Below are 15,339 nucleotides of genomic sequence, written 5' to 3'. Positions count from 1 at the left end.
AAGAGGTCCCCAAGGAGACCCCAGTCTTCAGGAGGAAGAGCTGGCCACAGATGCCCCCTAACTGTGGAGCCAGGGCTGGGCTAGAGGGTGGACCTGGAGCTGGAGGAGTCCAGAATGGGGCAGTGAAGGCTCTGTATGGGGAGACAGGGAAGGTATCCTGGGAAAAGGGACATTGAAGCTGGGCTTTTGAAGAATGCACTTGAGTTCATCAGGCAGATCTTGCATTCATTAATTCAGCAAACACCCTCAGCCAAATCCTCTGTGCCAACCTCACCTCAGCCTGGTTGCAAGGAGCTAGGAGAGACAGAACCAGACATGGACTCCCCATAGCGTCATGGATGGGCTGGAAGGGGAGGGAGGGGCTGGTATTGCCCCAAATGGAAGAACATAGAAGTTCTTCAGGGGACCAGCAGGGGTCTCCTGAGAGGAGGATGTGGCTTCAATTCCCTCCTGCAGAGCAGAGAGTTGATGCTAAATGTTTTTGTTTTGGAATATATTGCATGAGTTAAATGAGACCAAGAAAACATGTGTGTGTATGTGTTTGTGTGTGTATGTGTGTGTGTGTGTGCTGAGTTTCCCAGTCATGCCTGACTCTTTGCGATCCTTTGGACTGTAGCCCATGGCTCCTCTGTTCATAGGATTCTGTAGGCAAGAATACTGAAGTGGGTAGCTATTCCCTTCTCCAGCAGATCTTCCCGACCCAAGGATCGAACCTGGGTCTCCTGCATAGCAGAAGAATTCTTTACTGTCTGAGCCACCAAGGAAGCCCTCTTAAACCCCACACTATGGAGCAAAAAGGAAAGAGGCATCTAGGAGTGACTTGATAGGGATAGGCACTTGCTTGCAATGAGTTTATTTCATAAAATCACCAGGATGTGGGGTGGGGGTGGGTGGAATGGGGGAGAGAGGCTGCCTCTTGTTTATGATCCAGGTCCTCTCTGGATGGGTGATCTCTCAGCCACTCCCCCAAATTCCCCAATTAGTGCAAAGATGCCCCCAGAAATGGTGATTCCCTCCTTTCTCCTCTTATCAGCCCAGGGTCCCGCCAAGCTCCGCCTCCATGGGGGACTGGACAAGACAGCCCACTTTGGACATCTAACAGAGGCTCGCGGACATGAATGCCCACCCCTTCCTCTCCCTTGGGCCACTCCAAATCCTACCTCAGTGTGGGCCCTAGATAGAGGATGAGTAGGGAGGGAGGTGCTAGGCTGGAGTGGCTTGGATCCCTGAGGGCTGCAGAGGATCATGTAGGGGAACCATGGAGCACATGTTGTGCTCAATGTCATCCTCACAAAAGACCAGTACCCTTTCCCTGCCCCATTCCACACACATGTATTGAATGCCAGACCAGTAGCGGGGGAGTCTTGGTCCTGACCTCAGGAGCTTCTAGCTCAGAGTTCCCAAAAGTGTTACCAAACTGATCTCAGGTCCTCTCACCCAATGCACTGAAAAGCCAGTCAACTGGTACCAGGTGTGGTGAAGGAAAGTGCAGCATTCCTTCGCACAGTGCCAAGCAAGAAGAGAAGGTAGCCAAAGTGCCAAAGATGTCCGACCTCTGATGGCTTCCAGGAAAGGGTTTTTCAAAGCAGCATTAGGGGTGAGGGTCACAGGGTGTATGACCATGTCATGGACATTTTTCTGATTGGTTGGTGGTGAGTTAACAGAGTGATCAATCTTCTGCCTCCAACCAGTTTAGGCTCTATATGTTTGAGGTCAGCAGTTTCCATCTGGTAGGGTCCTGGTTTCTGCCAAAACAGCATAAGAATATGTGTCAGAAGGCTCTCCATAGAGGGGTAACCTCAAGGAGAAGCTAGGGGTTTTGTGACTCTTTTTTCTGGTGGACCTATTATTTAATTTGCTATTACTTTCCCGCTTGACTGCTTCATTTTTGTCCCTGATTTCCCACTTCTCCAATCATCAATTGCTGAGTCTGCTCTCAGATAAGGCCTAAGAGGCTAAAAGCTTTTTCTACAAGCAAGAAGTGGGGAACACAGATGTCTGTCACTGGGAAGGCCCCACAGGGCCTGTTTCTGTTTCACAACGGTGGAGAGCTCCCAAATCTCTGCTACCAGATTAATTCATTAATTATACCAGTCGATATTTATTTCTTTTTAAATTTTACTTATCTTCAGCTGCGCGGGATCTTTGTTGCTGCACGCAGCCTTTCTTTAGCTGTGAAAATGGAGCTACTCTCTAGTCTCTAGTCTAGCCAGCTTGTCATTGCTTTGGCTTGTCTTGTTGAGGAGCACAGATTCTAGGGCACCACAGGCTTCAGTAGCTGCAGAAACGCGGGCTCGAGATCCCTCAGGCTTCAGTAGTTGAGGTGCACTGGGCTTGGTTGCTCTGCTGGCATGTGGAATCTTCCCAGACCAGGGATCAAACCCGTGTCCCCTGCATTGGCAAGCGGATTCTTAACCACTGGTCCACCAGGGAAGTCCAACATATATCGATTGCTTGAGCTCCCTCTGTATGCTACTGGGCAACGGGGAGACAATGTTTTCTGAGCCCCAGCCTTAGCTTCTAAACAACTTGCTGCCTGGTTGGGAAACAGACAAGAAAACTGGTATAAGAACAGAAGATGCTGAAGGCCCAAGGGGTGTTCTCCCACCAGCCTTGGGCATCAGGGCTTTCCCAGAGGAGGGGACATTTCAGCTGAGAAGGGGAGAGAAAGCAGCCTATACAGGAGAGAGGAAGAGGTGTTTCTGGCAATGGGAACAGTGCGTGCAGAAGCCTGCACAAGAGGTGTGTCAGAGGAATTAAAGACATCTTACTGAGACACAGTTTGGAGGCAGATGCTAGAGGAGAAGGGAAGATTGGGAGCCAATCACCGCGCAAGAAGAGCCGTGCAGGCCGATCTTTCGAAGTACGTCCTCTAATTCGCTACCAGCTGTTGTATGAAGTACTGCTCTAGGGGTTACACCCACCCGGATCCAATCAGAGCCGGCCACCAGGGCGTGGTCAGGGGCGGGGCTGCACACTGTCTGGCAGCCAGGTCCAGGGCGGGAGGCGACCTGCCTTGGGTGGCTTGCAGTCCGGGGAGGAGAACGGGGATTGGAGGGGACATAGAGGAGTCCTGACCTAGCTTCCCACCATCGTCCAGATCTGGAACCCCAAACTGCGCCGTGCCCGACATCCATACCCTTTCAAAATCAAACGGTCACCATGGTATCCGCATCTCCAGTTCCACGGAAGACTCTGCCGTGAAACACAAGGCTGAAGACAGCACAGGGGTCAAGAGTGCCGACCACATGAGGGGGTCTGGTGAGGTTCAAACCCCAGCTGTGTCCCTCCTCAGCTCTTTGACTTCCCTGTGCCTCAGTTTCCCTATCGCATGGACCTGTATCAAAACAGCCGCACCCAGTAGAGGCGATGTTGGGATTAAAGGAGTTAAAACACTCCCAACTCGAAGCAGACTCTCCACGTGCTAAATGCGCATCGGGTTAATTATTCTTGTAATTTATCATTTTGCTTTGGAAATCTATTGGCCACAGGCAGCTCTCTAAAGTAGACAACTGCCGGCGATCTGCTTGGGGTCTTCTCAGGGAGAGCATTCCCAACCCAAGCCTCTTTCCAGATGGATGGATTTTAACCACAATAAAGTTGACATCCTGTTCTTAAACATAATAAAACATGGGTTCATTTGGACTTGGCGTTCCCCTTTTGCATTCTAGAGCCCAAGTGTTTATGCATCTGGGTCTCAAACATTTTCAAAGGATTCTCTGCAGTTCTTGGGTGCCTTGCGCACCGGGACTCATACAGACCTGCCTGACAGTGCCTTAATGGTAGTCTTAGAGGCATGGCTCCCGTCCAACTGTTACCTCTTACTGTCAGCAGTTTGGGCAAATGTTTTGGCGTTTCTGATCAGTTTCCCACCTGTCAAAGATGACATCACTGAAGCCCCTTTGTCGAGTGTTCTCAGCTCTCTCCCTTGGCTGGGCGGGAGTCCATGGGGTCTTCAGCCAGTCTGGGGTGGGGAAGCAGGTCTCGGAAGGGTAGCATGAATGAGGGTGCATCTCTGAGTTGGGGCACGCCGAGGGCCTTGACTGGGGCAGTGGTGGCAGCAGGGGCCTGGAGACTGGAAAAGGCAGAGGCTTTGGGTTCCTGCTGGTTCCTTCCCTGAGCTGGCCCGAGGGTGGATGAGCCTCACAAACTCTTGAGATTTTCACTTTGGACATAAAAGCATCTCGACTCCAAGAGTTACTCGTTTATGCCTTGGTTTAATGGTACCGAAGCATAAAGGAGTAATGGAATGATTGTGCACACCTGGGGAATGGGAATGATTGTATGCACCTGGAAAGATGGCCACAAGAAAGGTAAGCAAGAAGAGCTCAGTAATTGTTGAGAGGGAGCCCTTGCTTTAAAAAACAAACAAAAACTATCATTTTAGAGGATTTGGGAATGTAGGTGTTAAGGGCTGCAGCTGAATTCCCTGGGTTTAAACCCCAACTCTGGCACTTCCTTGCTGTGTGAATTTGGGTATGTGACTTAAATTTTTTGTTCTGTTTCTCTGCCCATATAATCAATTTGAGGATTAAAGGAGTGAACATTTGTAGAGTTTTGCCCAGCACCTGGCACACTGAAGGAACTCACTAGATAAATTAACTCCTCTCGAGCTGGTACCTCACTCCGACCCCCAACCGTGGGCACCAGCCGTTGGCCCAGTGCTGCCCCCTGCTGGTCACTCTGGGGACTTTGGACTGAGCCCCGCCTCTGAGGCCGGAGCCCCGCCCGCCATCCCATTCAGACCAGTCCCATGACTGTGCCCCTTTCGAGGCCTGATGCTCTTGGCCAATTCAATCGTTGTCTTGTATTATTAGCCTCCTCAGGCCAATCCCTCATAGCTCATAACCAAGGCATAAAGGAGTAATGGGATGAGCTATGAGGGAGGGCGTCCTCCCTTTGCCGTCGGACCCTTGTCCTCAATGTCTCTACTTTTTAATATGCTGTCTAGGTTGGTCATAGCTTTTCTTCCAAGGAGCAAGTGATTTTAATTTCATGGCTGCAGTCACCATCTGCGGTGATTTTGAAGCCCAAAAAATAGTCTCTCACTGTTTCCATTGTTTCCCCATCTATTTGCCATGAAGTGATGGGACCAGGTGCCATGATCTTTGTTTTTTGAATGTTGAGTTTTAAGCAAACTTGTTCACTCTCCTCTTTCACTTCCTTTTGAAAGTTCAAGTTGCTTTTGAACTATGGTGTTGGAGAAGACTCTTGAGAGTTCCTTGAGAGCAAGAGGATCAAATCAGTTAATCCTAAAGGAAATCAGTCCTGAATATTCATTGGAAGGACTGATGCTGAAGCTGAAGCTCCAATACTTTGGCCACCTGATGCAAAGAACTGACTCACTGGAAAAGACCCTGGTGCTGGGAAAGATTGAAGGCAGGAGGAGAAGGCAATGACAGAGGATGAGATGATTGGATGGTATCACCGATTCAGTGGACATGAGTTTGAGCAAGCTCTGGGAGTTTGTGATGGACGGGGAGGCCTGGTGTGCTGCAGTCCATGGGATTGCAAAGAGTTGGACACGATTGAGTGACTGAACTTTCATCAAGAGGCTCTTTAGTTTTTCTTTGCTTTCTGCCATAAGGATGGTGTCATCTGTGTAGCTGAGGTTATTGATATAATATTTGCTATGCTATCTGCTAGGAATGCCCTTCCTCCAATTCTACAGTGCTTAGGGAGACCTCTTCACTCTCCAGTTTCCTCTTTTCCAGGACACCTTTCCCAGCATACCAATCAGAGCCTCCTTCCCCCTTAGTCATCTCCCAGCGCTGACTGCAGAGATCGGATTCTGTGGCCCCACATCCTTCTCCTGGACTCCAGGCAGGATCCACCCCCTCCCCCAGCCTTGGACGTGGCATGGACATGGGTGTGGATCCAGGCTGTGTTTTTTGAATGAATGAGTGATTACATGAACATCTGTGTTGCATAAACAGCCTATTCCGAGAGTTGGTCCAATCTTGTTTTATATTCCAGCCTTGTCTCCCCAATATCTCAGGAACTCAGTCTTCCTATTTGTGAAATGAGCACAGTATTGCACCCACCTCGGGTTGCAGAGGATTAAGGAAAATAGGATATGTCAGGCACCCAGCATGTTGCCAAGCACACAGTAGGCCTTCAGGAACCACGTGAGCTCTCTTGTGCTCTCCAATTATGAGAAATAATTATGAGAAACTTGGACTCAGGACTCATGTCCTGCCTCATCTATTGCAGTACTCCCCCATTCCCAACCTGCCCCAGGACAAGGCCATTGATAACAGAACTGTCAGAGGAAGAGGATTTGTTCCACAGGACAGTCCCAAGGGCTCTGAATTCCATGTCCCCCACACATAACATTGCTTGCTACCCTGATTACAGGGACTGGAGTCACAGATAGACAAACAGCTGGACGGTGGAACCCTGAGTTTGATGTCTTGATTTTGGTCCTAGAAGCCAGGCAGCCCTTTACCCTCTGTCTGCACTCTGGCCCCAAGTGGCTACACCCCATCTCATGTTGATGGCTCTCCCATTTGCATCACCAGCCCAACCTCTCCCCTGAACTTCAGACTCAAATATCCACCTGTACTGGGTCTTCTCACTGGGTACCTTGTAAGTATCTTGCATTCAGCCAGTCTGAAGCACAGGTCCCAGTTCCTCACCCTGAGATCAACTTCTTCATCAGCATGGCAGGGGAATGGCTGCACCATCATTCTGCTCCCCAGGTCCCCAAACCTCGACTCATTCTCATCACTTCTCTTCCTTCACCCCACATGTCCAGTTCATCCAGTTGTCCTGTAGGCTCAGACTTCAGAATGAACCCAAACCTGCCCAGCACTCCTGTGGGTCCTGCCAGCTCCTTCCTGGATCCTTCCCTGGCCTTCCACCACTTACATTCCCGCCCTAAACATCCCTGCTCCCCTGGGCAGCCTCAGAGAGATCCTTAAAATGATAAATCAGAGATTCTTAAAATGACGCTGAGCTCAGCACAGTGCAGTCACCCCTCCCCACGTCCAACCTGGGCAGTTGGGGCATCAGAGAGAGGTCCGGCATGGGGTTTGTGGGTGAAGATGAGGCCTTGTTGGTCACAAAACGCCCATGGAGTCTCTGGTCCTCCTGGGTCTCTGTTCTGCCCCCCGGGCTGAGGTCTCATCTCTCCCTCTCGGTCTCCCTCTCTCAGTCTCTCTCTCTGCATCTCAGACTCCTCCCCATATCCCCTAGGCTCTTTATAACCCTTGCTATCTCTCACCTCTCTCACTCTGCTCCAGCCACACCAGCCTCCTTGGTTTTCCTCCAACACACCAGACACAGTCACACTTCAGGGCCTTTGCATCTGCTCTGCCCTCTGTCTCGAACCTCCCTCCCCAAACTCTCCCCATGCCTGTTTCCTTCTCAGCTTCTGTGTTGCCTCCACCAGGAGGAGGCAGTTACCTTCTCCTCCACCATTTCTATCATGGGACCCTTCCTGTTTTCCTCCTAATTTTCCTTGATTTTCTCTGTGCATGCTTATTTTCATTTCCAATTCTCGAGTTAGGGACCATGTCACTTTGTTGGAACCTGTTGACAAGAGTAGTTCCCAGCATCCAGATGGCGCCAAGAAATGTTTGCTGGATAAACTGATTGACATCTGATTCATATCTGTCTCCTCCATGGAGCTTCACTCAGTGCCAGAAACATCACATGTACCCAGTAAGGACTGGAAATTTATCTGAAGACCAAACAGTGTTGCCCTGTGTGGGGATTCTAGAAGCAGCTCTGTTCATTCCCCACTAGAAAGCTGAGCTCAGCAGATGCTGTGGAGGAGGAATTTTCTTATTCAAAGCCCAAACCTCTCCACAGCTTCTCTTGGCACCAGGGATTGAAAAGTTTTAATAAGAGCAGAGTCTCTGGGGATGGCCAGGAGCTTGGATGGCTGGGAGGGATGTGTGTGTGCATTTGGTGGAGTGGGGAGGGGGGTGGGTGCACTCTTCACAGATATGTGTGTCTATATGTGTGTGTTGCACTTTTCACCAGTCTGTGAGCTATCTCCCGTCGCCTCTCTTTCAACAGTTTTTATCTGTGGATTTCATAGGATGGTGGAGAGAAAGTGAGACATCGGAAGCTACGTGAGAGATGGAGGGAGAGATAGATAAAGAGTGGAAGGGAGTTTGCAAAATTCATGAATGTAGATGCACAGTGAGCAGAGTCAGGGAAAGAGGGAACCACAGAGAAGAGAGGGCAAGAGAAAGACAGCAGGGCATAATTAAGTGGGGAGATGAGATAGCTCAGATAAATAGCTTTGGAATGAGCCAAGTTGTTGCTGGGAGCGAAATGGGACACCGGGGCTTAAAAATTAATTGGATCTGAGTGATCAATTTATCAGGGTCTTTGGCAAAAGGACAGAGATCAGGGATGGGTGAGAGAGAATAAGAGAGACCAATGGGTATCAAACATATTAAGAGAACATAATTCACACTAACAAATTAAAGGTAAAGAGTTACATAGTTATCCTGACTGATGTAGGAAATGCAGTTGCTAAAATTCACCACCTGTTCATGATAAAGAAAAATCTTTTTTTTTTTTTTTAAAAGAAAAACATTTTAACACACTGGAAATAGAAGTAGATCTCCTTTATTTGATTTTCTATTAAAAACCATAGCAGGTATCATATTTAATGGTAACTGTTGAAATGTTTTCTTTCAAATGCAGAACAAGGGAAGGATGCCTGTTACCATGGTGTCTGAGATTGTGCTGAAGTACCTGACCTGTATGGTAGGCTAGGAAAAAGAAATGAAAGGCCAAAGGACTGGAAAGGAAATGAAAGTGTCTTTATTTACAGATGACATCTTTGTGTACAATGAAAATCTCAAAGAATCTGCAGATCTATTTCTTGGATTTACAGAAGGTTAATAAAGTTTCTTAGATACTTGAGCCAATTGCATTTTAAACTCCTATGATTAACAGGTAAAAAAAAAAAAAAAAAAAGTAACCTAAAAAGGCCACTTATTCATAGCATCAAACATACAAATTACCTAGAAATAAATCTGAAAAACAAAGACATGGAAGATTTATGGAGGAAGTTGTCAGCTTTATTGAAAGATAGACAAATGGAAAGACCTTTATTCACACTTCGGATGAGTCAATATGAGGAAAGATTCTTCCCTTATTTGGTTATAGATTCATGCAATTTCAATCAAAGTCCCAACTGGATTTCTCCACAGAACCCAACAAGCTGAGAGAAAAAGAATAATCTGGATGCTCTGAAGATGAAAGAATGGCATTATTAGCAGATATCAAGGACAGGCATAAAGTTCTGTAACAGTGATAGATGGTCCCAGGACAGAAGAAGCAGCCAGAACAGACCCCAGGTGGGACAGATATCCTGCAGCACTGTGTACTCTGGTTGCTCTGTGTCTGCTATGAAGTCCACACTTGTTCAAAAACTTGCTTTGTGACCGTTTCATTAAAGAATGTTGGGACAATTGATTATCCACATTGGAAAAAATATACACAATTGGACTTTATCTCACTCCACACTCCCAAATCAGTTCCAAGAGAGATCAAAATGCTGCTGCTGCTGGTAAGTCACATCAGTCGTGTCGGACTCTGTGCGACCCCATAGACGGCAGCCCACCAGGCTCCCCCGTCCCTGGGATTCTCCAGGCAAGAACACTGGAGTGAGTTGCCATTTCCTTCTCCAATGCATGAAAGCGAAAAGTGAAAGTGAAGTCGCTCAGTCATGTCCGACTCTTAGCGACCCCATGGACTGCAGCCTACCAGGCTCCTCCATCCATGGGATTTTTCCAGGCAAGAGTACTGGAGTGGGGCACCATTGCCTTCTCTGAGAGAGATCAAGACTTGACTGTAAATGACAAGGCCTAGGATATAGAAGATGCTATGAAAATATCTTTCTGATCCTGGGACAGGAAAGAATTCCTTAAACAAGACTTAATGTCTGTTCATCACAAGAAAAGAAATCTGTCACTATGTATAGTGATGGATGTTAACTAGACTCTGCATAATGAGCATTTCAAAATGTGTGCAAATATCAAATCATTATGTTGTACATCTGAAACTAATATAATGTTATATGTTGATTATGCCTCAAAGAAAAAAGTGTGCTTACTGTAAAGGTAAATATTGATCAAGTGGAAGAATTTAAAATTTAATCCATAGAGACAGAAAACAGATTAATCGTTGCCAGGGCCTCAGGGGAGAGGGGAATGGGGAGTGCCTGCTGATAGGGATGGGGTTTCCTTTTGGGGTGATGGAAATGTTTTAGTTCTAGATAGAAGTAGTACTGTTTTTTCCAGTGGTCATATATGGATGTGAGAGTTGGACTATTAAGAAAACTGAGCACCAAAGAATTGATGCTTTTGAACCGTGGTGTTGGAGAAGACTCTTGAGAGTCCCTTGGACTGCAAGGAGATCCAACCAGTCCATCCTATAGGAAATCAGTCCTGAATATTCATTGGAAGGACTGATGCTGAAGCTGAAGCTCCAATACTTTGGCTACCTAATGCGAAGAACTGACTCATTTGAAAAGACCCTGATGCTGGAAAAGATTGAGGGCAGGAGGAGAAGGGGATGACAGAGGATGAGATGGTTGGATGGCATCACTGACTCAATAGAGATGAGTTTGAGTGAACTCCGGGAGTTGGTGATGGACAGGGAGGCCTGGCGTGCTGCAGTCCATGGGGTTGCAAAGAGTCGGACACGACTAGCAACTGAACTGAACTGAACTGAGTAGTGCCTGCACAACATTGTGACTATACTAAATGCCACTGAACTGTCCACTTTAATATACGTAAATGGTAAATTTTGTGATTATTTTATGACAATAAGATAAAGGAATTTAAAATTAAGAGCTTCTTAGAAACTTCCACTCACCACTTCCATTCACCACTTCAGTTCAGTCAGTTCAGTCGCTCAGTCGTGTCCGACTCTTCTCGACCCCATGAATCGCAGCATGCCAGGCCTCCCTGTCCATCATCAACTCCCGGAGTTCACTCAGACTCACGTCCATCGAGTCAGTGATGCCATCCAGCCATCTCATCCTCTGGCGTCCCCTTCTCCTCCTGCCCCCAATCCCTCCCAGCATCAGAGTCTTTTCCAATGAGTCAACTCTTCGCATGAGGTGGCCAAAGTACTGGAGCTTCAGCTTCAGCATCATTCCCTCCAAAGAAATTCCAGGGCCCATCTCCTTCAGAATGGACTGGTTGGATCTCCTTGCAGTCCAAGGGACTCTCAAGAGTCTTCCCCAACACCACAGTTCAAAAGCATCAATTCTTCGGTGCTCAGCCTTCTTCACAGTCCAACTCTCACATCCATACATGACCACAGGAAAAACCATAGCCTTGACTAGACGGACCTTTGTTGGCAAAGTATGGTCTCTGCTTTTGAATATGCTATCTAGGTTGGTCATAACTTTCCTTCCAAGGAGTAAGTGTCCCTCCCCACGAGTCTGGGCTGGGCTTAGTGATTTGCTTACAAATGACAGAGCAGGGAAAGGTGAAAACGATAGCTTGAGAGTGGATAAACTTGGCAGATAACACCTTACCCAGGTGATCAAAATTAACATGCTCTGTGACATCATTGGCCATCAGGGACCTCCGGTATGAAATGATGTGGAGGGAACCCCAGATCTGTGGTCTTCCTCCCGAACCCGATAACCCCAGTCTAATCATGAGAAAATATTAGATGAACCCAGATCAGGGTGTTTTCATCAAAATACCTGGCCAGTGCTCTTCAAAATTATCAAGGCCATGAAAAATGAGGCAAAAGAAACTCACAGAGAGGAGGAGATCAAGGAGATAAGATGACTAAATGCAACACAGGAGCCTGGATTGGATCGTGGACCAGAAAGAGACTATTAGTGGAAAAACTAGTGAAATATAAAGTTTGCAATTTAGTTAACAATAAGTGAATAATAAATGCCAATGTTGATGTTTTAGTTTTGACATATGTATCTTGTAGGGCCTTCCAGGTGGTACAGTGGTAAAGAATCTGCCTGCTAAAGCAGGAGATGCAAGAGACGCAAGTTCTATCCCTGGGTCGGGAAGATCCCCTAGAGTAGGAAACAGCAACCCACTCCAGTATTCTTGCCTGGAAAATTCCATGGACAGAGGATCCTGGTAAACTACAGTCCATGAGGTACAGAGAGTCAGACATGACTGAGCAACTGAGTATGATGTACCTTGTAACCATATGTAAGATGTTAATATTAGTGGAGGCTGGATGAAGGATATGCAGAAATGCTCTGTGCTTTTTAGAGCTCTGTACTTCTGCAGCTTTTTTATACATCCAACATCTTTCCAAAATAAAAAGGTTATTTTAAAAATTAAGAGCTTCTGTTGAGAAAATGACACCATGAATAGAATAAAAACAAGCCACAAAATTGGAGATTTTTACAACACATGAAACCAACAACAGAGTCATAACTACAAATCAATAGGAAAAGACCATCGTATTTTTTAAATAAAAGACTTCAACAGGCATTTCACCCTCATAAGAAACCAAAAAATTACATAAAGTGTTCTACTTTATGAGCAATCGGAAAGCTAATCAAGACAAAAATGAGGCACCATTTCACCCTTTCTATTTTGGAACAATTCAAAAACCCAGACAACTCAAAGTGTTGGCAAGGATGTGGAACAGTCAGATGCTTATATGATGCTATTGCAATGTAGATTGCTGAAGCCACATCAAAACAAGTTGAATATTATTTCATGAAGCCAAGTATGTAGGTGTTTTATGATCAAGCTATCACTACTCGCGTGTACCAGCCTACATTTCTGAGAATGGTTATAAAAGCTGTGTTTGTGATAATCCCAGTGGGCAAACAACCTTAAAGTTCACCAACTGGAAGGTAGATAAAGAGGTACTAATCAGGAACTTCTCTGGCAATCCAGGATTAAGACTCCTCGCTTCCACTGCAGGGGGAATGGGTTCGATTCCTGGTTGGAGAACTAAGATCCTGCATTCCATATAATTAAATAAACAAATACTTTAATAAAAATGTAATAGGTCAGAGGAATACTATACCTCAGTGAAAATGCATGCTCTACAGCTAACCACAGAAACTCAGATGAATATCAGTAAAATCATGTTGCACACACACACAAAGTTATAAGAATGTGAGTTTCATTCTAGTTGTGTCAAGTAAAAAATATACAAACCGGAACCATGATAAATATGTGGTAAAACTATGAGGAAAAGTAGGGGAATGAAAAACAAATTCAACATAGTTCATCCTTCAGAGCCGAGACAATAGATTGGGGAGGGGCAGCGGCCCACAGGATCTTCCACTGTGATGATACTGTTCTGTATTCAAGCACCTGTCATTGCTGCTCCTTATTCCTCATGCTTGCTCCTTGGAAGAAAAGCTACGACAAACCTAGACAGCGTATTAAAAAGCAGAGACATCACCTTACCGACAAAAGTCCATATAGCCAAAGCTTTGGCTTTTCCAGTTGTATTGATGTGAGAGTTGGACCATAAAGAAGGCTGAATGTTGAAGAACTGAGGCTTTGGGGCTCTGGTGTTGGAGGAGACTTTTGAGAGTCCCTTGGACTGCACGGAGATGGAACCAGTCAATCTTAAAGGAAATCAATCCTGAATATTCATTGGAAGGACTGAAGCTGAAGCTCCACTACTTTGCCCACCTGATTTGAAGCACTGACTCATTAGAAAAGACCCTGATGCTGGGAAAGATTGAAGGCAGGAGAAGGGGATGATATGGCAAGATGGTTGGATGGCATCACTGACTCAATGGACATGAGTTTGAGCATGCTCTGAGAGATGGTGAAGGACAAGGAAGCCTGGTGTGCTTCAGTCCATGGGGTCACAAAGAGTCAGACACGACTGAGTGACTGAACAACAACAAAGTCCTTACCTATGGTTAATGGGTATGGAATAAAAAATGTTAAGGCAATGAGAATCACAACAATGGTTAATGTTATACATTACTATCCCAAGTGCTTTCAGGTGTTAACTTATACAGTATATCCTGCAACTCTGTGAAGGAGTTCCTGTTACCTCTGTTTTACAGGCAGGGAAACTGAGGCAGAGTGGTCACATGACCTGTCTGAGGTCATGCTGGTGATTACAGGCAGAGTTGGGTTTTGAACACAGGCTTCACTAACTCCATATACATCTTGTGTTGATGAAGTTCCTTCATGTATGCTGGGGGCTGGGGACTCTCTGGGGCTCAGCCTCTGGGACTGTTCTGGGTACTGGCATTACGGAGTGAACAGGTTTGTTGGCCACCAGCTCACTTGGAACTGCCGGGTCAGATGTGTGGAGAGAGATGGTGAGCAGAGCTATGCTGGGGTCAGGGCCCAACCAGAGGAAGAGTTGGAATCCAGGGGAGTCCAGAAAGGTGAAGTCAGGGCTCAGTTTGGGGGAATTAGGTAAGGCTTTCTGGAGAAGGGTATATTCAAACTGGGCATTGATGGATGAATAGGAGTTGCCAGTTACACAAGGGAGTGAAGGATGGAATCCAGTCCAAGTATGTGCAAAGATCCACAGGCTGAGCAAAACAGGGACACAGAGAGAGACCTAAACAGGACGTGGCAGAGACACAGAGAGACTGGACAGAGGCACAGAGGGAGACACATTACCGAGAGAGACCGGGAGCCAGAGAGGAGAACAGAGAGACAGAGGCAAAGAGACAGAGAAATAGAGATACTCAGAAAGAGCAGAGAGACAGCCAAGATCTTGAGGTTGAGGGCTAAAGGAGAAACGAAAACACGTAGAATCAGAAGGGAATCTGCGTGGTGGCCGCCCTCAGCCCCCACCTGCTCCGGCCCTTTAAACCCCACCCCCACCCCTCGAGCTCGCTGCGCCCTCGCCCCATCAGGCGTCCGTGGGCTCCGCCCGCCAGGCTCACATCAGCACCACGTCAGGAGCTGTCCGCGCCCCCGGTGCTGAACCAAGATGGCCGGCGGCGGAGGCCGGGCCCCGGCGTGAGCTGAGCGAGCGCGGGCTGCAGCCCCCGCCATGCCCCACCCCAGCGGCAGCTAAACCTGACCTGACAGAGCCGGCCCGCCGGCGACTCTGGAGACATGTCTCTGCTTTGCGTTGGAGGTAGGAGGCGAGGCTGCGGGACGGGGAGCGATGTGGACCCTAACTGGGCTCGGGGTCCGTGTGGATGCGGCTGGGCTCCTGAGGGGGTGACCCGCGTACACGCGGCTGGACTTATGAGGGGGTGGCCCTTGTAGAGAAGTCAGGGTGCCTGAGAAGGTGATCCATGTAGACACAGCTGGGCCCTCAAGGGGTGCTGGTTGCCCCTGTTGGGGTCGTGTGGACATGGCTGAACGCGGAGGCCCGTGTGGACGCGGGCAGGGGTTCGGGGCTCCATCTGGAAACGGTCTAGTCTGGGTT

General features: G+C 47.4%; 1 protein-coding gene across 11 annotated transcripts in view; it reads left to right on the top strand.

Moving 5' to 3' along the window:
* The first annotated feature begins 14,852 nt into the window (after positions 1 to 14,852).
* The window catches only part of UNC13A (unc-13 homolog A), a 69,501-nt gene continuing 69,014 nt past the window's right edge, over positions 14,853 to 15,339 (top strand). For 8 of the 11 annotated variants that reach the window (XM_027548211.1, XM_027548212.1, XM_027548218.1 and 5 more), the window contains exon 1: positions 14,853 to 15,042. In XM_027548211.1, the coding sequence (XP_027404012.1) occupies positions 15,021 to 15,042 (22 nt within the window). In that variant the 5' untranslated portion in view covers positions 14,853 to 15,020. The remainder of the gene's footprint in view (positions 15,043 to 15,339) is intronic. The other 3 variants (XM_027548217.1, XM_027548216.1, XM_027548213.1) reach the window with 1 other exon arrangement.

The sequence above is a fragment of the Bos indicus x Bos taurus genome, chromosome 7 (assembly GCF_003369695.1).
Source record: "Bos indicus x Bos taurus breed Angus x Brahman F1 hybrid chromosome 7, Bos_hybrid_MaternalHap_v2.0, whole genome shotgun sequence".
In the NCBI taxonomy this organism is placed as follows: Eukaryota; Metazoa; Chordata; class Mammalia; order Artiodactyla; family Bovidae; genus Bos; species Bos indicus x Bos taurus.
The sequence above is the reverse complement of the archived record's forward strand: the minus strand, read 5'-3'. Positions and strand labels throughout refer to the sequence as shown.